The following is a 22,734-nucleotide window of genomic DNA, read 5'->3' as shown; positions in this document are numbered from 1 at the left end:
TGTTCAGATGAAGTGATGCAGTTGAAAGATTCTCCTTACCAACTTTGCTCTGATAAAATCTTACTAATATGTTACAGTACCCTACTGTCCGACACCTTGAGTGCCTATCGTGTCATCTGCCAATGGAAACTGGCAGGACCATTGGAAGGAAACTTGAAGGAAATCACTTGAATCTCACGCAGACAGTAGTGAGAAGTCAGTCAAGAACCCCAAAGAGGAACAGTACAGAGAATAGGGGAGCTGAGGAAACTGGTTTAGATTAATTGATAGAAACAGAGCTCGCAGAGGAGATCATCTGTAAATCCCAATGACAAAAATGCAATTTGTGATCAAGATATCTGCTAAAGGTCATTCAAGGACAGAGCCCAACAGGAAAAGAGAAGGACCACAAGGAAATTTAAATTCTGAGAGTTGCTAAGCAAAGGGGGAAAAGAGAGGAGGAAAAAATAGAAACACTGAACAAACAAGATCATTAGTCATTTTATCAAAGATCCTGTTTTTTCTTTTCTTGACTGACATGTTTTTTAAAAGCCTTGTCTGAAAGAGAACCCTGTATGTCATTTAAGTTAATCCTTCAGAAAACTTTAGCTGAACTTTTGAAGTTATTTTGAAAATCATATTCACATTAAAATGGGCAACACAGAACACAGTTAAATTCCTTTTCTCTAACAGAGAACTGATATAGCAACTTCATCACACTCTAACATTACTCACATGGGAAAGAAACTACCAGAAAACACTACCATGAACTCAGAAAGAGGAAAGCTGACAGTAGGTGTGTTTAGACTAACAAAAAAAACCCATGGAAGTGAAACTGTTGTAAATTCACACTGAACAGAACTGATTTGCAAAAGTGTCAACCTACTACACTGGTATTCTAAATAAAAAATTACTTATCTTAAAGAGCTGTTTATGCTCAGAAGAGGCAACAGATTGTGGCAGAAATTGTTCTGCCTACATTGTGCAAGATACCAGAGCTGATGACCGTAATGAGTCCTCCGTTATAATGAAAAATACACCAACCTATTGCCTCTGGCATTCCTCTTATGTCACTATTACACTTATAAACATTCCACATGAGAAAGTGAACAAGCTGCACATCTTTTATTAGCTTGTATGTGTATTCTAAATGGATTTTTTCCCAGAAACAAAACAAAAATCCCACATATGCCTACTTTTACATTTTCACTATTGCATTTGCTATATGGATTAAATCATATATCTACACTTCACACACTTCATTCCACTAAATAGTGTAGTAGTGAGAAAGGTAGAGGTGAGATAAGGAAACATTGTCCATGACACTAGTATCAAGTTCCTAATTCAGACTTCAGAGTTTTCATTTGTAGACTATATATACATTTTTAATAGGAAAGGACATGATTTGCCCTATAGTTTGTGAAAGCAATGTACTATCTTCACCCTATAATGGAACAAATAAACTTCTTGCAGTAAGACTGAACGTAAGTACCCTTGACAGAACTACCTTTGAGCAAAATACAACATTGAAAAAAAAATGTTAACAATGAACTTAGTGATTTTAGCCAATTTAAAGACTTAGATGAGAAATTATCTTCAAAACATCTACCAACCCTTATCTGGATTTGTAAAAAGTTCATTTTTTTTTATGCTTATGATTAGAAAGAGTTCAGGATTTTATAAAATGTTGCTACTTACTTATCTCCAAAGAATTTTCTCCAGAAATCTGCAGCATCGGCTTTGGTGATGCGAAAGTTATCACCCTGGAATTGTCCATTTGGAAAAATAGCCTTAATTTCTGCTAACATGTGGCTGAAGATGAGAGACAGCTTTGTTAGGTTTCTCCTGTGGATGTAATAGGGAAAAAAAAAATCACATCAAATCCTTAGAATTTAATAAGTTTAATCCATCTTTCAGTATTTCACATATCCTGTGTATTTGTGTAATAATCCCTTTGTGACACAAGAAAAACACTGAGCTTTCAACTGAAAACATAAAAAAATATAAATCAGTGGTTTGAGTTTCCACACACTTCTGAGGACATATTTATCATTAAGTCTCCGTGAATATAAGATCACTTTTTGGCAACAGAAAAATTTGAGTTCTCAACTGCATATTCAGATACATTCCTTGTGCATTAAGCTTGTGTGTTTCTATTTCCTTTACTCATTGCAGAAGCAAGAATTTATACTAATTAGACAGCTTATCCATTAAAAAAAAACCAAAACAACCTACCAAAGAAAGATGAAAAACCACCCCACACTCAAGAAACTAAAATTATAGTTTTGTACATGACATCAAACCTGTTTCAGTCCAAGTTTCTAGAAATATAAACATGGCATAGAACTAGATTTACTCCTTTTTTCCTATGGTAGTTTTATTCTTTTTGTTCTTTTCAGCTTTCTCTTAATGTACTTACTTCTTACTCTCCTTTCAAATGCTCTCTAGTTAAAACTTATTTTCAGCTATCACTAGCATATTATAAACAAACAAACAAATCAACCTTCTTTGCTGTTATCTCATTTCCATACATTTTCCAGACTGGTATCAGTTAATCAGAGATTACTTAGCTTTTGGCACAGAAGTTCCATTTAGTATAGTGCAAAGAACAAAGAATCCTTAAAAGCAAATAATCCTTTCATATGGAAAAATCTTTGGGAAATGGTGAGGAGAGGAGAGGAAAAGTAGCAAACTTTATGAGAACTTGTGCCTGGAGATTCCTTGATGCTCCTTGCAGTAAAAAAGGGCCATTTCCCAAGCTAATATATAAAATAGAGACTACATACGAGACTGAGCAGTTTCTGATGAAGGATTTGTATTCTTGTGAATTCTACTGGAGTATTTTAAGGTGTTAGAAGTGTCTCACGTATGTCAAGCCCGTTCACCTTTAGCCATCTCAGGTACTACTTAAAAATGACTCAAGCAATTTAATGAAAACCACAATAAAATGCTTTTCAATCATGTAATTTATAGACTGTTTAAAGACAGTATTTTAAATAAATTCAAACTTATTCGTAAGTTCCTAGCCCCATGGAAATATTAAGATAGATTTTTATTTTAGTTGAACATATTTCCAGAGGTCTTCCTGAAAGAACACTAAATTTAGCACTGAGGTGGTAATTACTTCAACCAAATTTGTGAACTTTATAATAGAGATTTCTGTGGAAGCTGTGTTGCAGATTTACTATAGGTTTTACTACCAAGAAAATGATGATAAAGTTGTTGTGAAAACATAAGTAATTTAAAACAAACAAACCAACCCCCAATGAATACGCTCTCCCTTCCCTCAAGATTAAGAATGGCTATAGGGCTAATTCATTCAGAGTCCTCTAATTCCTTCAGTAAAATCAGATGTCTGTAATTATGATGCTCAATAGTTCCTTGCTATCCCACTTCCTATTTCCTTTGTATTTTAATTACACACATGTGTTCTTTACTATTTTACTCCTCAGAATTCAAGTCTGATGCAGAGGAGCAAGCAACAGCTGTTTCATGTGGCTTCCTCAGTCTGCCCTAGACCCAGGATTAAACAAGAAGCTTTCTGTATTTGGGACAGATGGGAACATGACTCGGTGCAAGTTTGAGCAGAGCTCTCCCCTGCCTGGCACAATCAACGTCCCACATTAATGCGCTGTGCTGCAGCGGTTCTTTCCAGGTACAAATTCACCTAGTGAGCTTGCTGGATCCCTGAGGCTTGAGCCCTGCAGTGAATTAAGGGATGAAGTCACACAGAGGTGCCACCTGGGGCACTTCCTTGCCCGGAGGGCAGCGTGTCTGTGCGCACACATCCCTGCAGAGGCACTGCCCAGTGGGCACAGCTGCACAGGACATGGCCAGAACCAGCCGCTGCTAGGATGTGGACAGTAAGAGACACACACCCAAAGGGTTCCATCTAAACCACAAAGCCCCTTCCTTCCCTCTTGGAACAGCATCAGTCACTAAGTGCATCAGGACACTTTTGTTCCATTGTACAAAACCGCAAAGAAAGGAAAAAAGTACCATTTTTTTTTTGTTTGCATTTCTGTAAACAAGAAAAAATATTTTAACATCTAACTGAGATAGCTTCTTTTTATCTGACTGCAAAGGTGAAACTCGAAACCAACTAGAAGCTTGTCTGTGCTTGAACATATATCACAGCACGTACAAACAGCAAGAGATGGCAAATTCTTGGTAATTTATATGCAGGGTATCTGTTTCTTTCAGTTTAATTTTGATTCTTGCGTTATGAGATCACTATCTCAAGTCCTTCTTTGGTATCAAATAGCCATGACAAATCATGTCTCAATTTTTCACTTACATATTTTTTCTTCAGAACAGCAAAGCACATAATGCACCATTTTTGCTTATATATGCTTATGTGATACCAGATCTCAGTACCTTCCTGAGGCAGAGGTATAACGCTCACTGATTTAAATGGTTTTTAACAAGTATGGTGCAGACATGATGGCACTGGGGTGGGCCAATGACTCTCCCTATCTGTGCCTTTCACCTGCCTGAAGATGTCTATCCATTTCAGCAATGTACTTTTGCTGTCTTGGGGAGGGCTTTCCCAGGACACCTCAAGAAACACATACTCCACTTTATCAGACCTGGCAGTCTGTGCAGCTTCATTTTTCAAGTTAGGATGATTCCCTTCTTTCCCCCATATGAAGGAAGGAGCACTGTCAAAAATTTTCCGCCCTACTTTTTCCATTTATAAGTTTAAGACAAGGTATTTAAGTCCTATTTATTTGAAAAAACAACAACTAAAACCATCAAGGTTTGGCAATTTGGTGAATAATTCTAATGGAAGCCAAAGAACTGTTCAATCTGAGCACCTATTTTGCGTCTCATTGCCACCACGAGACCATAAAGAAACCAGTCTGCATCTCTTGCAGTAACAAAGGCTTTCTTCTCCTGGTCACAGCAAAGGCTGATGCAGTGGCAAAGGGACAACTGCACTGGCAGCCTGGCAGAGCAGAAGAGCTGAGCAGGTAGAGACATGCTCCAGAGACCCTTTGACTCACTGGATTCCAGCAGGGGGGAGATATCCTAAGGGATCACATTGCAGCTACAGCTCAAAATACTGCCATCCAAATTATACAGAAACAATGGTTTTAATGCCTCACCAGCCAGCCTTCACGGTTTAAAATTATAATATACTTTTACTGGCAACCTGGGGCAGGTTAGAGGTGGAACTTCTTTCTTTAGCTGTGGGACAGAGCACAGACATCTTTATTTCTGCAGAGAATGAATTTCATGCTGATGAGAAAAACCTTAACTTTCTGAAATTACAATCAAACAACACTGCTTTATACAAAAGATGATCCCCGTCCACTATGTAATAGCTACTGTGGTAAAATATAACAATTTCAACACTAAATTAAGTTTTATCAACTGCATTTTATGTAACACAGTGTAGATCTCAACCAAATTACTCGCAGCATACTCAACACCTCCTAGTTAATATTTTTCCTACGATTCAAGCTTATATTTTGCTACCTTGCTTTTACCAAGTCGAATCAAACTAATGCCATACAGATCAAACCCCTTGTAGAACTTGATTTCTGAAGTACCATTTTATCAGTCACAGTCTATGATTTGCTGCCAAACATGTTTGCACATGACGGATCTACTGAAGGACCAACATAACACCTAAGAAAAAAAAATTAAAAACTGAATTTTTATTTAGTATAAACTTGTAAAGATCTGTTGAATCAGTAAACATCTTTTCGCTAATCAGCAAGATGCATGTTTTTAATTTCAAAATTAATCTGTCTTTTGAAGTTATCCGTCCTCAGCAAGATTTCTAAATAGAGAAAGCAACGCCTGAAGACAAGGATTTCGGGTTTATTCACTTCTCAGCAAATTACTATATTCTGAATCAATTTTCTCTTCAACTGTCAGGAATGGGGTCAGGCTAGAGATTTAATAACTGAAGGACTTTTCAAATACCAGTCATATGCAATTTGAAAGCAGGGCTTGATAATGGAGATACTACAGCATCCCAGCCAAACCAAACCAGCAGCAGCTGAAGTAGTAGGAGGTCTGAAGCTGTCCTACCCTCCAAGTGAAGCATGATCAGCATGCAGTAACACAGATAGGTTTTGGCTGTGTCAACTTCATAATCACCTTATGAAGTTAATTTTACTTGCTGGAAGGCAGTATGGTCCAGCAAACAGGACTGGACAGGGAATTAGGCAGAGTCACTTCCTTTCTGCCACTGACCTGCATTATGAGGTGGAAGGAACACCCGAGTCCTGCACTTACTGCCTGTGTACATGGATGAACAGAGCAAAATGCTCAGAGAGCTCCAGACTTGAAGAGTTCTGAACAAAAAAGCATGGCAGATCCAGCCTGTGCATAAATACACAAAGCAAAGCATCCATCTGTGCCCCGATCCTTCATAATTACTGGATGTCACAGACAATAACCAAGATGAAGTCATTTTAACAATATGTACCTGTTACTCCTGCAACAACTTGAAAATGTTTAAACCTACCTACATACTACATGTATATATAATTTCTACTTTCATGCCTATATATTACTATGCCCATGAAAGAAGTTATTTTCATTTTACCACAACAAATACTCCCCCCCAAAAAACCCCAGTCTGCAAGAGAAGTCTGAATGCATATCTCTGCAGTTATTTATGTCATTCCAAAAATTAGGTTCTTGCTGGATTTCCATTTTCATTCCATCTAGTAAGTGTTTAATCTTTCTTCATCCACATAGATACACTTTGTTAAAGAATCACCTGCGGTAATAAGCAATACACCAACTTTCCAAGCTCATAACATATAACTCAATCACTCGGCACAGAAAAACAGTCTTTAGAGTTAGAATAAAATCTGTTTGGCAGCTAGGAATACTTTCCAGACAGATCTGACACAAAAGTACACCAAACAACTCCTAAATAATTCCTCTATAATCGTTAGCTAGAATAATCATACAAAGAGAGCTCTCTTAGCTGGCAAAACTGCAAATCATAACTGTGTAGGAACTAAGATGAAAGAAAGTTTGAAATATGAATTTCATAAGGTGAATTGTTTATTTTGACTTCTAAAAATCCAGCCCCCAAATATGAAAACCTTAAAATCCAAAGCATATGTACAGAGCTCATTTCACTTAATTAGTGCTATTCAAAACAGATTTCCGATCCACATGCTCAAGTTGTAGTAAAACACAAGGATCCTACAAAATACATGTTACTAATCCAAAGGAACAGAGTACAGTCTTGTGATTCAGGTACAAAAGAGGGAAGTGAAGATCCATGTTCTGAGCTCTGTCACTCCTCTCTCCCAGAGTTCAGAATTTTGTGACTCAGATTTCCATTGTGTGAAAAAAGCCCTTTGCAAATTATTTCCCATTTTTATTTTGCCACTACAAGGAAAATCATAGCAGCCCATAAAGCCCCTTGACAGATCATACTTCTGCAGTTAGTTACTGATAAGTGACTCAAACAGGAATGCCCCAAGGCCAGGACAAAATACAGGAGAAAAAAAAAATTCTGAAGAAATATGTGAATTTTTGAAGATCTCCAGAAGACATTGGAACAGGACTAAAAATTATATATGCTGACAGTGATTCACTCTTGATAATCCAGTATAACCCTGACTCACTTATCCCCCTTCCTCTTACAGAACTTCCCTTTTCAGAGACAGGAAACAATTAGAAAAAAAATCCCACAACAAAAAAATCCACCCTCCCCCAGACCCCTAAAACAGTAACACCCCCATCCAAAAAAAAAACCAAAACAACCCCCCCAAAAAACCCCACCAAAATTCCGCAACATTTTTTTAGAAATGTACAGGTGTAGAATGCAGTCAGAAAATCTTAACAATGGAGCATTCCTTAATACTTCAGAGGAAGCAAAGGAAACCAAAGGTTCCTGTCAACATGCTTGCAGAAAAAAAAATGCCTACCATCATATTTGGCAATCAGATCAACTCAGCTTCTGTGCAATGATTATTTTTAAAAGCTATATACGGACAGGGTATTGTTCAGACACCAAAGTATAGACACCAAGCCTATTCTTGGGATGAAATGTCCCTGGGACTAAGAATAATCATGAGCTCTATTTCCTACTTGTGCCACTGACTCACGGAAGGAACACATACAACTAAATTTTGCTGTGCTTTAGTATTCCTCGCCTCTAAGCTGCCCCACAAACAAAACCTAAAAACCTGCCTTAAACACGGCAAGGTTCAGCCAATAACTAAATTTATCATATGCTAAACATAAAATACAAGTATAAAATTGTAAGAAAGTAACTGGAGGCAACTATTACTTCTCTTTGAATCCTGGAGGAGCTGGTTTATTACAATTGGGAAAGCAGCATCCTTCCTTGAACGGCTCTTCATCAGCCTCTTTGTGACAGATACAAGGAGTCCTGGGCAAGTCTGTGCTATTCACAGCGGATACCGAAAGGAAGCAATGGCAGCCTTTGGATAAGGATCGGGCAAGTACGTTTGGGAAACAAAAAAGCTGATTCCAATGTCACCTTGAATTTTCCTCCATCTTTTCTTTGCTTAGAAATCACTTTACATCAATACACTAACTTCCGCCAGCAGCCTGCTTCCTTCTGTTGAAAAAGGTATCAAATTCAAAGAAGACAATGCTTGAAGAATTCAGAACTTGATTTCATCTTTTGAAACTGCTTCTCAGCTGTCATTGCTTTTACAGCAGGTATTTGCTGCCCAATTTATATAAAAACAGAGAATTAACTTAATATACAACAGCTAAGTAAAGAAAGTGGAATATAAATACAAATTAAGGAAGTAGGTCAGGGTTTTTGCCAATCCATAACACTCTCCACAAACTGATGTGTCTGTCTACTCACTGCTCTTCCATTTGTGAACTGGCAAGCCACTGTGCCACCAACACCTCTTAAGCAAAGTTCTATCCATGTTTTGCATTGTGTTTGCTTTTTGCAAAACAAATGCTTCATACAGCAGCAACCATAAACAGCTCTTGTCAGCTGGGTTTTAGGCTTTACAGTCCAAGTTTCGAAAATTTCATTACTTCCAGTTCTGCCCAGGGGGCATTTATCCACACAGATAAATTTCTCAAGCTACTCCTAAAGCATTTTAATTTCTTTCCTCACTAGTACTCCAGTATATGAGGTAACAAATATAACCATGAAATGAAAATCTAAGGAGTGCTGGCAAGAGCAAGAAGTAACAAAGGAAATACAGTCTGCATAAAGCAAAATGTGAGTCGTCAAAAGTAAAGAGGTGTGTTGACAAGCTAAAGATTTAATAACTTTGCCCATAATTATTATCTCTAAATACCCATGCAGAAGGATAGAGGTGACAAAAAAAAAAAAACCCTCTAGAGAATACTACTCTCTGAAAGAAATTTGCTAAAACTGATCTGAATATTTACAAGTACAAACACTTTGTGAAGGATAGTCAATTCTATAACATTTTAAGTAGCAACATAAACTAGGATAGTCAATCCTATAACATTTTAAGTAGCAACATAAACTAAGAGCCAACAGACTTACTGATTTTACTAGCAAGAGTTTCAATGGGCCTACTAGACCATCCTTACAAAACACATGATTTAACATCCTTAATCTAATACGTACAGAGATTTACAAGCAGAGCTGGACACTGGCTGTTTAGTTTTATTTGCTACTTTTCAACAGTCAGTTGCTCTTGAACTATGGTTCCATTCATCAGTACCAACATGTTGTTCAGGCAGTTTGTTTCCTTCATCCTTCTCCCAGAGACATCTTTGTCTACAATGGTCCAATGTTATTTAACTGAACACTGACTTAAGTCTAAAGCCTAATATCTGTATATATAAATGAAACTGAAGTTGTCACAGAATTCCCCAGGAATCCTCCAAACAGTAAACTCTGTCTTTGAAAAGCTGACTTAATTCACTGAATACACAAGTACATAAAACTTGTTAAAAACATGAATGGATTAATATGAAACATGAAAGACTGAATTAGCATCCTTTCACCATTTTCCAAAGCATTCTTCAAGTGGAAGGAATACTCAAAACCACACCTGGCCAAAATAACAGTCTTAAAAACAGAAGTGTGGTTGGTATAATTGTTTAATACCTGATTATGCCAGTAAACATCTTGAATTGCACTGCAAAGTAAGGTCACTACTATAATTCATCCTATCTGTGTACTGGAATATTAACTCTACAACAGGTGTTAATATTTCCCCACATAACCATCTCCCTTATAATTCTTGTAAGGATCACTGATTTGGAGGTTATTCCTGCTATGCATAGAGCACAACTGCGCCAGGCCAAGCAAAGCTGTGTGCCAAAAGGGACCAACTCAAGCGACTCCAGAAGAGGTAAGAGGCTGAGTTTGGCACAAATCCTGCCCCAGCCAACGCAGCAGCCCAGAGGCCAGGGATGGCACAAGGAGGTACTGATGTGGCTAAATGCTTATCTGCTTGACAGCAATCGAGCATGAGCAAAGGAAAGTGGTTTAGCTCTGTGTCATGCTTCATCTAGTTTGCTCTCATGCAAAAACTCAGGAAACTCAGTGGTTCTGAGGTGCTAATATCAACAAAGCATGTGTGCCATGCAGCACCCCGAATAATCCTCTTCCTGTGCAGGTCTGCCTCCCATCTGAGCAGCAAACAACCGATTATGCTTCCCTTCACTGGTTTGCAGCGTGCTAATTTTCTGGACTATTTCTCAGAAATAGTCCAGAAGACGTATTCAGGCTTGTTTTTTCAGAGTTTTTTCTTCAGACTATTGTCTCACCTTAAAACATGCTGTTATGATCTTTTCTAAGTAAAATAAACTAAGAAGAGATGTATGAGCATTCTTAGTGACAGGCAACAAAGTACTTCAAATTCAAACCTTACTGAATTTTGCAACAGCATCATTTTTCATGAAGACAAATCTTTCTGATTGTTAGAGAGTGAATCCAAAATTTTTCAGGCCTACTGCTCGTCACACTCAATGACTAGACAAAATCTGCAACACAATTCAGCCATTTCTGAAAGCAGGACTGGTAATACTTCTTTCTGACATTAAGGACTTTTGGCAAACTAATATCCATATGTGTCTTTTCCCATTTATTTAATTCTCAAGTACCTAAATCCATTTTTGATATTTAACAGGAAACGGTCTTTGAATCACATGTGCCTCCCAGTACTCTTGGGGAGACTGACACAAGTTTGGCTAAATGATGAAACTGAGGGAAATCTTATCCAAGAGGGCCCAAAACAAAATTCAAAATTCTCAGCTCTGACTTCTGAGCTCATGTGTAGTTGACTAAAGATATGAAACACTTGCAGACAACAAGTGAGTTTGAGCTAGCCTGGAGCAGTGAGGCACAACTCTAATGTTTACATAGGGGGTTTTTAACATCAAAGAGGATAGAATAAGAAAATTGTTCTCCATTTCTGTCAGTGAAGCCCACAATGAATTCAGAAAGAAAGACAAGCTGCAAATTCAAAATTCAAAGAGCAAAGAAGACAGAAGCTAGGAAAGGGAGATGGAAAGAAGTAGATGGCAACACTGTCCTCAGAGAAACTTTATTTAAAAGGTGTGATACTGCTGAGCAGCGTAGGAAAGCCCATGAGAAAAACCCAACACTTTTAGAGAAAAGTTTGAACAGCATGAAAAAATTAAACTATTAGGAGATGTATTAAACACCAGGAACAAACGTGTCTATTTTGCAGTTGCTATCCAAGTGAACATCTATCCTGTGCATTCAGGCCTGGCCAGGTACAAGAGCCATGGAATAAAAAAGTCTCATACTGCATTTACAGACAATTGCAATGTACAAATCCAAAGGGGATCAATCATGGCCGCACACAGAATCTTATTCCAGGCAATTCTTTTGATACCTTACCTTTTCAGTTTTAACTTTGTTTTTGCTTTTATGAGTCATAAGAAGTGCATTAGTATTTTTACTGATTCTAATGCAGATAAGGGATCTGAACAGAAGGAGTGTATAGAAGTATCAAAACTGCTGTATTTCAAAAAGTGCTGTAACCTGCAGAGGTGCTTAGTACCTGCTGTGTCACACATGATTTCCACTGAGTGCAAGTCAACAAGCTGTCCCAGCATTCCTAAGAGATTGGCCAAAAAGGAATTTTCCTGGCTGAGCTGCTTCTCAGACTTGATCTAGAGACAATACTGAGCTGCACATTTTGCCCTAGAACTTAACTTTAGAAAAAGTCCTTGGATCCTTTTTGAGCCTCTTGTGCATCATTACTTCTATTTATTTGTTCTGTGGCAGTGGTAGGAGCCTCTCATCAAAAACAGAATTGTTTTACAAAATCTAACCCTCTTCATCCCATGTAGTTTCCAAAGTATCATCATTAAATGAGAAACTCTTCAACTTTAACAAACACATTTTTTCACAGACCTTCAAATATTTAAGAATTTTGACCCTAAGCCCTGAAATCAGATTCCATGTAGGCAGACGCTCTCATTTATAGCATTCTAAGTGTTGTCATTAAAGCATTCTAAGAGTATTTTAGACCACATGAAAACATGTTATTTATTCAAAATGGAAATCCAAGTGAGAGCTATGTAACCCATCAAAATATAATAATCAGCCTTCAAACCACATCTCAAGTTATTGAATCCCTATCAAACATGTAATAAAAATTTCCATTTCCTACATGCACCCTAATCAAATCCACCTGAAATCATTCACTGAAAATGATTTAAACATTACTTAGAGCTGAGATGCAGCTTTTTTGCAACATTCAGGTAGTAGAAATCTGTGTCCCATAGCTAAGCAGTGTCATACAAATGCCAAAATAGAGCACAAAAATATACAAAATAAGATATATGAAGTACGGAAACTGTATGTGGGTCTCAGAATATTCACTGGGGTTTTATTTACAGAGGGAATGTAAAGTGACTTTCATTGAGAGAGAAAACTACCATCTCTGACCAAAACAGTAAACAACCTACCCTATTCCCTTTCACATATACCCTAAGGCACTCAGTTGCCTGTCCTCCTGCATATGAGGAGCACATCCAAACCATTTAAATCCAGATACATTGCTGCCACATTGCCTTAGGAACTTTATCTGTACAGAACAGCAGAGAGAGAAAAATCAAATCCTTGGTTCCAAAATGCCACTTGAACTGATGCTGTATGTACTTACAGCCCTTGAAGATCAAGTCAGTGCATATCCAACGGGACAATTAGGAACAATCTGGCATCAACGGAACACAGCACAGACCTCAGTCAAAGTCTAACGGATTTTGTAACAAGATGTGAGATTTCACACTAACTAGAAAAAAGTAGAACTGGCTGAAATATTTTCATCTGTAATTTGGACAGTAAAAGCAGGCACTAAAATCCACAAGGATATAGTTAGACAGACAGGTGGGTTTTCCATGAAAACAGAGGCAGAATCTTTGCCTCCAGGAAGTACCGATGTCAGATCTCCAAACAGAAGCTGTCCATACAAATCAAAATAAAGCATTTTGCTTCTTCACTCCTTATCTCCCATGAAAAGCAAAGGAAGAGAACAGAATGAAAGAGATTGAAAAGTTCTTTGCAAAACATGACTTTCCTTTTTTTGGTCTAAAGTACAGTAATCAATCAAGAAATTTATACCCTGATCTGCTTATTAATTTTTTTCCCCTTTCAACATTAATAAGCTTGCAGTATTTCAGTGACTACATTCACAAACATGGGTCTTCACCTATTTCTTTCAACCAGTGGTGGTATTCTCACGTAGGGACAATTCAATATGGGAGACAATCAAATGTTTTAAAGAAAGCTACACAGTCATGACCTGGAAAGGATGGTCTGCCATGAATAAAAAATTGAAGTAAGAAAAACTGGAAGCAGAGGGCAGGCAATAAGGGTTTGTGCTTGCAGAGGAGGGAAGTACCATCTCAGTTATTTGATACATTCACGGGAAAGCAGCAAGCAGCAAGGAAACCAAGTTTTCTGATTTCATGAAGGCTGTAAGGCTGACAGATAACTGCAAATAGCTGCAGAGTGATTGCACAACAAAAGTGGCAGACGAAATTCAAAATACGCGACGGCAAAACGATGAATTTGAACAGTTAATTGACCTGATGCACAAAATGGCATGTGCTGAGCTGTCCACTTTCACTCAGAAGCAAAATTTTGAATTATTATAGGCAATTCCATGACAATATCTGCTCAGTGCTCATCAGCAATAAAAACCCAGATCAAATATTATGAATTATTAGCAAAAGAAGAGAGGAAACAACCCAGAAAACATAATTATGCCACCATGTAGAAGCACAGTCACCTGTTATCAAACCAGATAAATAAGAAACAGAGATGTAAGAGATACACTGAAAGACAAGCGAGGTTACCAAAGGTAAGAAGTGGCTACAAACTGAGGAGGAACTAGGTATGCTGGGACTCTTCATATTGGATGAGTAACCACAGAGGAACTCTGATAGAGATCTACAAATTGCAAGTGGCATAAGGATGAGGACTGAGAGTAACCAGAATATTTAGTGAAGGTGATGGGAAGCAAGCTCAGAAAAATCTCTGATCCACAGAAGTTGTTGCCTAAGGATACTAAGGAGGCAAGTTTAAGTAGGTTTGAGGGGAAGCTGGGAAAACACCAGGGAGATCTGCTTCACTGAAGGTTACCAGAGTAACAAAGCGCAACAGGTTCAGGGAATCCCTTAGCTAAAAATGGCCAAAGGCTGGGAGAGTACTAGGGAAACATACTAAATTATACATGTTTGCCCCATTTATGCTTCCTTAGGTATCTCCTTATGCTCACCATGGAAAATAAGAATTACTATAATGATTCAGATCAGGTTCTGTCTTAAAAACAAGACACAGTACTTAAGAACAAAAGCACATGGTTCATAGGGTACCCCCAAAACTCTTAAGTTCACTTATTGATTGCACAGAACTTTTAATACCTGATCACTCAAATTAATTTTGGATGCCTTGGTGAATGGAAACATCCTACAGTTGACAACCATTCTTTTTCATCTCCATAAGTGAGATTAAAAAGTTGAAGTTGCCCAAATCAAGCCTGCTTCATGAGTGTGGTTGTGTGTTTCACCAGGAGAGGTGCCGGGTAAAGTCCAGCAGTAGGAAAGGGCAGGTGGTGGAGCAACACTGCATGAGGCAAAGACTGAGAGAAGTACCAGGGCTGATCAGTAGCTGAGCCCCATTCTGTGTTTTAAAATGATAGCTGCAACAAGAACCTAGAAGGGTACTTGCCAACACTGGAGAAGTGAGTAGTGTTAAGAGGGCTGGTGGTGAAATTGAATCACAGATGTCTTCCAAGATCATCAGCTTCAACAGTGAAAGCCAAGTAAGATAGCACTCCTAAAATTAGATGAAGAGGTTCACAGAGGGCAAGTGTCCAAAGAGGATCAGAAAAGGTTACTACACCACAGCTGCAGTGGAAACTTCCAAATTCTGAGCACCAATGGGAAAATCTGCATATTTTACTCACTGCTAAATTTTATCACATGCAGGCTATTAAAACAATATGCATAGATAGAATCACAACTGGATACAAAATACACTAAAATTCCTTCTGGTAAAAATAGTTTTTAAGGCATGAAGGTTGTAAGACTCACGCCCTAAGAGTTTACTCCCCTGAGATAACACTTGCGCAGTTTTGCCTAGCAAGACAGTTCACTTTGCTACTTGCAGAAGCAAACACTTTATGCGATTATGGATTCCTGGAACAATCCATCAGCCTCTGAAAACAAATTGCTTTGAAACAGGAATGTAAACCTACAGACAATACTGTTCTTCTCTCAAGCACCGAAGCATTCCAGCTCTTGCTACCAAAGCAAGTAAGAACAGGAGACAGAAACTGAAACAAACAAAAATCTCTGGATACTAAGACGTCCAGCTGCAAATTTCTAATCACTCTTTTTTTCCATGAATCATCCTTAAAATCACTGCACTGAATAGCCTGGCAAATTCTCGCCATCTGAAAATACTTGTATTAAGATTATATGAAATTATACTATATTTAGCGTGGTTTAGTTTGTGGATCCAACACTTCAATTTCTCTAATTACTTGAATGATGTAGCTAAATTATATACATATACTCTTAAGAGCCATTGGGCTAAAATATTCACAGTCAAAATCATATTGCCACTTCTGGTTTTTCAGATCAGCCATCCTGTGATAGGAAAGGAGCATTAACTACCAAAGTGTAGCACGTATTTAATCACCCTTTGATACTATGAATAATAAGATGAGTTTTTAGACCTGAAGGGAAACAGAACTGGAAAAATACAGCTGCATTCCTTCCATCTCTGGGAAGCTCAGAGCACCAGCTACCACGGCAGGTATCCTGCTGAGGTTTGGCACAGTTTGAAATACCCTTGACAAAGAGCTTCACTTGGTGTGGCATATATTTGGTGTTGGAAATTCTTTCACCCATACTAGCAGTTTTCATCCCATGTAAGAGACATCTGACGTGAACTGGATGACAAATACTATTGCTGTAATAAGCCATATCTGAGTTACTGTAAGAAATACTTGTGATCAATAGCTATTGTTTGCTCTTGCAGTCAAACAAATTACAAAGCCTCCATCTGCTAGTGACTGAAAAAGGATCATTACCAAAAAAAGAACTATTACAGCTAACTACAAGAGAGAATACTGGAGAAGCTTGTGCAGCCAACTTGAAAAACATCTCAATCTGTATCAGCAAAAAGACAGCTCTTGAAAGTTTTTGTGCCCCAAGTCCCCACACAGCTTTCCCTGTCCCTGGACAGCTTCCCAGAAAAAGCAATGTCCTGTACACCAGTTTCCACCAGAAGTCCCACAGTACTCCTTCACTCCTCCTATTCCCCAATGGCTAAAAGTAAATTTTTCATCTGGCTCCCAGAGAAGAGAAAGGAAAGACTGTGAGAGACAGACAGGAAAGGGGAAACAGAGGAGGCAAAGGCCGAATAGCTATCCTGGAGCTTCTTGCTTCCCACCCACCAAGCCACATTCCACAGCCCCGCAAGGGAGAGACCCCTCTCTAGTACAGAAGATAAAGTAGTATCTGACATGGAGCATTCTCTTACAGAATGTTCATCCATGGAAAAGACTGACGCAAAACATGAAATATCCAGTGTGTTGCACTCATGCTCATACCAGTCCAAAGCCCGCTGGATCACAGTAAAAATTTAGGAAGAGAAAGAACCTTACTCTATGTTAATATCCTGAGCACAAGAATTCCCAAAGATTTCTCCAGAGAGCTTGAGGATTAAAAGGCCTGGCTAGTATGTCATAGTGACTCACTGCTTAAATCCAGAATATTAAAAGATAAGCTAGCCAGAAGAAACTTTACTTTTGCCGTAAGTGATGTTAATTAAAAGGTCAAGAGATCTAGAGAAGGTATTGAGAGAAAAACTGCAGGAGAAGGAAATGAGCAGGACATTAAAAATATATATTTTTTAAAAGGTGGGGATTAAAGGAGAATAAAATAAAACCCTTTGAAAGCTGAAAATGAGAAAAGGATGAAAAGGTAAAAATGAAAAGTGCAAAATTTATGTCTCTAATTCTTCCTTCAGAACTTTATAGTTCACATTTTCCTCCAGGTTTAGTCAGCTTAATTGCACATATGATTCACAGCAGGCTCACTTGCTAGTAAGAGAAGATTCACGATTAAGAAGGCACAGTAAATTTTGATTTCAATAGCTAAGACCTCAGTATATCTGAAAAAATTATTTCAGTCAAAATGCACAAGTATGTGAAGAATAACTCTCAATTTGATTTTTCCATTTCTTGCTTTTTCTACAGTCTGGCTGCAAAGAGTCTAGGAATAACAGCAACAATGTACTAACACTGAGCAGTTCATCAACATCTTGCACTAGCTGCACATAACTCTCTTAGGAGAATATGAAAGCTATTTCTTTCCAAAAGCAAGCCCTTAGTATATATGTTAGGAACAATGTAAATAATTTTGGATTCAGATCGTGCTAGGCAGCAGTTTCAGTATGTAACACTACTCAAAGAATCACAACTGTGAAAATAAAAAAATGTTTTTAAAGTATTTAATTCTGAAGAGTCTGCTTTAGCTTCCCTTAAATGTTTTTAATAGTATGTTTAAGGAAAATGCCACTGGGACAACATAGCTTCTTTTGGAAGAAAGGGCAATGCCAAATAAATCATTTCTTATCTAAGCTCTCAGCTCACTTAACGGTGAATCTGAATGACGATGAAGCGACAGCAATGTGTTCAAGAGGGGGACTGTTTTTCCTGCAGACCGAAGTTGAGCCCCCAACTACAAAGTTTAATCAGTCAAAATGGAGAACATGAGCACTGCATAGGATCTCTGAAACAGGAGTGACCCCCTGGGCAGGTGCTGGGAGGTTGCAGACATTTTCCTCAGGGCTGGGGATTTGAGTTTGTCACGTACTTTCCATGCTTGTGCCTGTGCAAATTAATCTCCAACAAGTGTAAAACAACAATTCCAACTCTACAGCTGCAAGTAAGTATGTAGGTGCTGCTTCTCTGTGGCTCAGAGCCAACATGTTCAATGCCATGATCCCATACCACCATTTCATCCTCATACAGCTCACAGTCAACCCTCTCTACAATGGATATTTAAACACTTCAAGTGTTATTTTTATCACCAAGGCTGGGGGCAGGGGGGCCAGAGGGAGGGAGCCAGAGCAGAAGATACTGGGAGCATTCAATAAAAACATGCACCCCATTTGTACACAGGAAACCTGAGCTTTCAAGCTGTACTGAATTAATTTCACAGTCAATCCACAGAACTCCATGGATTCTGCCGTAAACAAGTCTTGGCTGAAAACAATGTTCATCCCACTACAAATCTGGTGCTATATTCAGATGGCCTAAATTCTGCCTAGCTTGCTGTGTGCTTATTTTTGGAAATTCCTGAAAGGAAGGCCCACCAAGAAGCTACAACAACATTTAAAAAAAAAAAAAAAAAAAAAAAAAAGAAAAAAACCAGCACTAAATGCCTTTGATCTAAAATTACGCTTTTTCCCCAGGTAATAGAACTGTCATAGAAAAAGACTTCCCTTGACTTGAAAAATAATAAAATCATATACATTTATGCTTTGTTTCAAGAGTTATTATATCAGAGTTATTTTAATAGTCTTTGACTCTTTACTATTTAGATGTATACTATCTCATAATCCTACAGAACTGCAAATATTTCCACTTAGGATAAAACAGAAATTTCCTTCTGCTTGCTCTTCAACTTGCTCTGTTAAAACAAACCCAGCCTAATAATTTTTGTCTAAAAATTTGAAAAAGCTTTGGATTAAATATTTGTCAGGTAAACACCAGAAAGAAGCTTTTATAAAACTTATGGAACCTGACTTACAGCTGACACCATTCTGTGACACCATAAAGTTGAGACCCTTTCAACCTGCAAATTCAGGAAAATCCTGAGATAATGGAAAGGCACAGAAGATAAATCACCATATGACTTGCTGTAATAGGGCTTACAAACATCAATATGTATCTCTGAAGCATTAGTCCAAAGGCAATCACTCAACATTTCTCAGACTGCAAGGCCTTACTCCCAGATCCAGAACCCAAAGTGACACTATTTTAATAGGAGCCACAAGACCTGTAAATCCAACAGGTTAAGTGTTAAGGCACAAAGGCTTCATCTCCAGTACTAAGAGAGTGTGCCTTGTATCCATGAGTTAATTTGCATTAGTTATTGCATTATAGATTCCTAATCCAAACAGAGATCTTTCATTTTAATGAGCTGAATATGAGGCAACCTCAGGCAAGGGTTATGCTGATTTTGTCTAACAAAGAACTTCTCTGCAGGTACCCTGCCTCTGCCAGAGTTTTATGTGAAGCAAGTATCTCACATCAACTTTCCATCAGCTCATTAGCATTCCCCACCATCTCTCTTCTCAACAGCAAAGCCATCTATGTAGATTGAAACAAAAACCAGAAACCCTCTTTTCATAGAGGGCTACAGCCTGCAGCAGCCAGCACTAGTGACTGAAATCTTGCCCCTGTTGCATAAGGATTAAAAAGAGGGAGGTTACAAGAAGTATTACTGCACAGTTTATTATCTGTCTTCTGACAACAAGCAATAAATTATTTTCTTAACTACTAATCCCTAACGACTGACTTTTATAATGATTAACTTCCATTATAATACACTGAAAGAGTAACAAGGTCCCTCTAATGATAGTGACATGAAAGCCAAAAACCAAAACCAAAAGTATTTCCTCAATTTAAGAATTCCTCATCCAAAGCTCCACTATTCATACAGGTTTCCTGGGATTAGTTTTCTCCATGTCTGAAAAAGTTTCAGCTTGTGGTGAGGGGAGAGGTATGGCTTCCTGAAACTCCACCAGAATAAGGGTGTTTGCTCTGAAATACCCTTGGGGCACTATTCTGAAATGCCCATTGTGCACTATCATTCACCCTCTGGAGACAGTGCAGCTGGGCAAAACATCTCTTCAACAGAGTACAGAAGACATGATATTAGTTATCCTTCATTACACAGGACAAGGTGAGCCTTTTATTACAAAATGCATACAAAACCATAATACCAAGAATATATGCAATATATGGTGGGATTTACCTGAAACCCATGTCATAAAAACAGCATTTCTGTGTGGTAAATGTCACATTAGCACACTACATAACAAAAATAACATTCTCTTCTATTTCTAACTTTATATTATCTTCCTAGTCTACCACATTCACCTCTGCCCTTTGGTATTTTCTTTAGATTACTTGCATTAATGTTAACACTTATTCAGCTCACTTGAAAGGTATTTTTCAGATACAAGTAGGAGTCAGGTAAGTATCAGCTATCTATATAACTAATAAAATAGTTCTGTCCTGTATGCCTTTTGGTACCAGAGGGCACTGAGATACACACACGTGAATATATACATATATTTATATGTCATTGGCAGTTAGCTTAAAAGGTGGTGCTGGGTTAAAGGTTGATGACCTTAGAGGTCTTTTGCAACCTAAACCATTCCATGTTTCTGTAAGACAACAACAGCAGGCCACTTCTTCTCCAACACTGTAAACCGAACTGAAATGGACATTTGTTTGTTGAGGCTCTCAGACTCCAGACACATCTGGAGTGTTGCCCCCGATTCCACACCACCTTTCATGCACTCAGCTGCAATTAAGAATTCTTAGGTGTGTGTCATATTACAATCAGACACCAACAATACATTTACATACCTTGCATCAGATTACATGTTTTGTCCCCTCAGGAATAAAAAGCTTTCCCTTGCACTAACAATAAGTTATTCTCATGCTCTGTGCAGCCAAAGCACCTTAAAGAAAAGGCAGGATCAGGCAGCAGACCCATTGCTACTACTGCCTGCCTCAAGCAGGGTCACAGCTTGGGCAGTACCCCTCACATACGGAGAACAACCAGCTACAGCTAAGCCCTCAACTCCACGCGGAGTTTTTGCCGCTTCTTTCGCAGAAGACCCTTAACTAAGGGGTCCATGAGCCTCTTCGCTGCAACATGTTACAAGACAGTAACAATTTGTTTTAACTAGGGTGTTAAAATGAACAGTTTGAACAGTATTTGCTGTATCCTACAGCAGATACATGGCTGATGTTTGCTTCCCGGATTCTAAGAGAAAGTGAAGGCAAAGATACATTTTTAACAAGAGTTCAAAAGCCCTGACTACACTGGCTTGTCTGTATCTCCTCGTATTAGGAAATAAAACAGGGCCAGGGCATGAGCACTCCAGGCTGCAGGCAGGTGCCTTGTCATGACTGTCCCAGCCCCATCAGACTTCTGCCACACAACTCAGGCACGATTCGGGTGGGTGACAGCTCCTGTGGGACACCATTCCCAGCAGGCCCAATGGATCAGGTTTCCCTGTCTTTGGAGAAAGGCAAGTCCTTCTAGACACACATGTCATACCCCACCATGAGTCCTGGGGATCACACAACGAGCATGGGCTCATTTTATTACTGAACACAAAAATGGCCATCAGTGCTAGAATGGAAATCAAGGGAAAATTGGTCACCAGGGATTTAACTCAGGAACATTCTCAAGGCTCACAGACAACAGTGAAACTCAGTAAATGTACAAGTGCCTGATCAATAAAAAAGGAAGCCTAAAAATACCAGAGTTAACCTACAAGAAAAAGTTAATGGTAATTCAACTCAAACTTCTGTAATGTTCATTTCCGTTGAAGAAAATATTTCAGGAGTGAATACCAGCATATGTACCCAAGAAAAAAAGAGCAATGGAAGAACAGACTCAGTTTTAAAATAGAAGGCAAGAAACAATACAGCATGCACCTTTTCTAATAAAAATGTACCAGAAATTTTACAGTGTAAAAACCTGAATATACGCTCTCAAAAGCAAAAAGCATCTGTTGAAAACACTGTATTATCTCAGAATGTAAGTATGACACAAATATGCAGAACTATAAATACAATTACATCTGTAGCTTTTATGTAAAGCAAAGTATCTAAAGATGTTATGCATGAGAATACCAAATCCAGAAGGAAAACATCAGATTTTGATAAAGGCTGAGATATTCTAGAGTTTATATGGCATTAAATTTTGCTCTAAAAAGAGACAGACCCTTAAAAGCAAGAAATATCAAACTTCCTGAAGTCCACTGGAATTTCCAGCATTCCCATTCTTTTTACAAGGAAAGTAGTCAAATATAAAACCATGGGAGTTTGGTATGAAAGAATTTGTCCTTTGCATATAGATACTCTAAAATTACCTGTAAGATGAAAGTAACCTTATGAAGAACTGATATTTCTTTATTCTACTGATGTCTCAACAAGTGTTGACACTTATTGAGACCACTCGGAAACCCTCTTCCTATTTTAAAGTGTGGAATTT

The 22,734-nt window shown here is 38.2% G+C and overlaps 1 protein-coding gene across 5 annotated transcripts in view; it reads right to left on the bottom strand.

Moving 5' to 3' along the window:
• The window catches only part of CBLB (Cbl proto-oncogene B), a 128,154-nt gene that overhangs the window by 58,327 nt on the left and 47,093 nt on the right, over positions 1-22,734 (bottom strand). For all 5 annotated transcript variants that reach the window (XM_042031631.1, XM_042031627.1, XM_042031630.1 and 2 more), the window contains exon 4: positions 1,678-1,824. In XM_042031631.1, the coding sequence (XP_041887565.1) occupies positions 1,678-1,824 (147 nt within the window). The remainder of the gene's footprint in view (positions 1-1,677; positions 1,825-22,734) is intronic.

Source organism: Corvus kubaryi, unplaced genomic scaffold (assembly GCF_017639235.1).
Source record: "Corvus kubaryi isolate FWS band 111438036 unplaced genomic scaffold, C.kubaryi_AGA036_p1.0 37341, whole genome shotgun sequence".
In the NCBI taxonomy this organism is placed as follows: Eukaryota; Metazoa; Chordata; class Aves; order Passeriformes; family Corvidae; genus Corvus; species Corvus kubaryi.
This window is presented reverse-complemented; position numbering and strand designations above follow the sequence as displayed.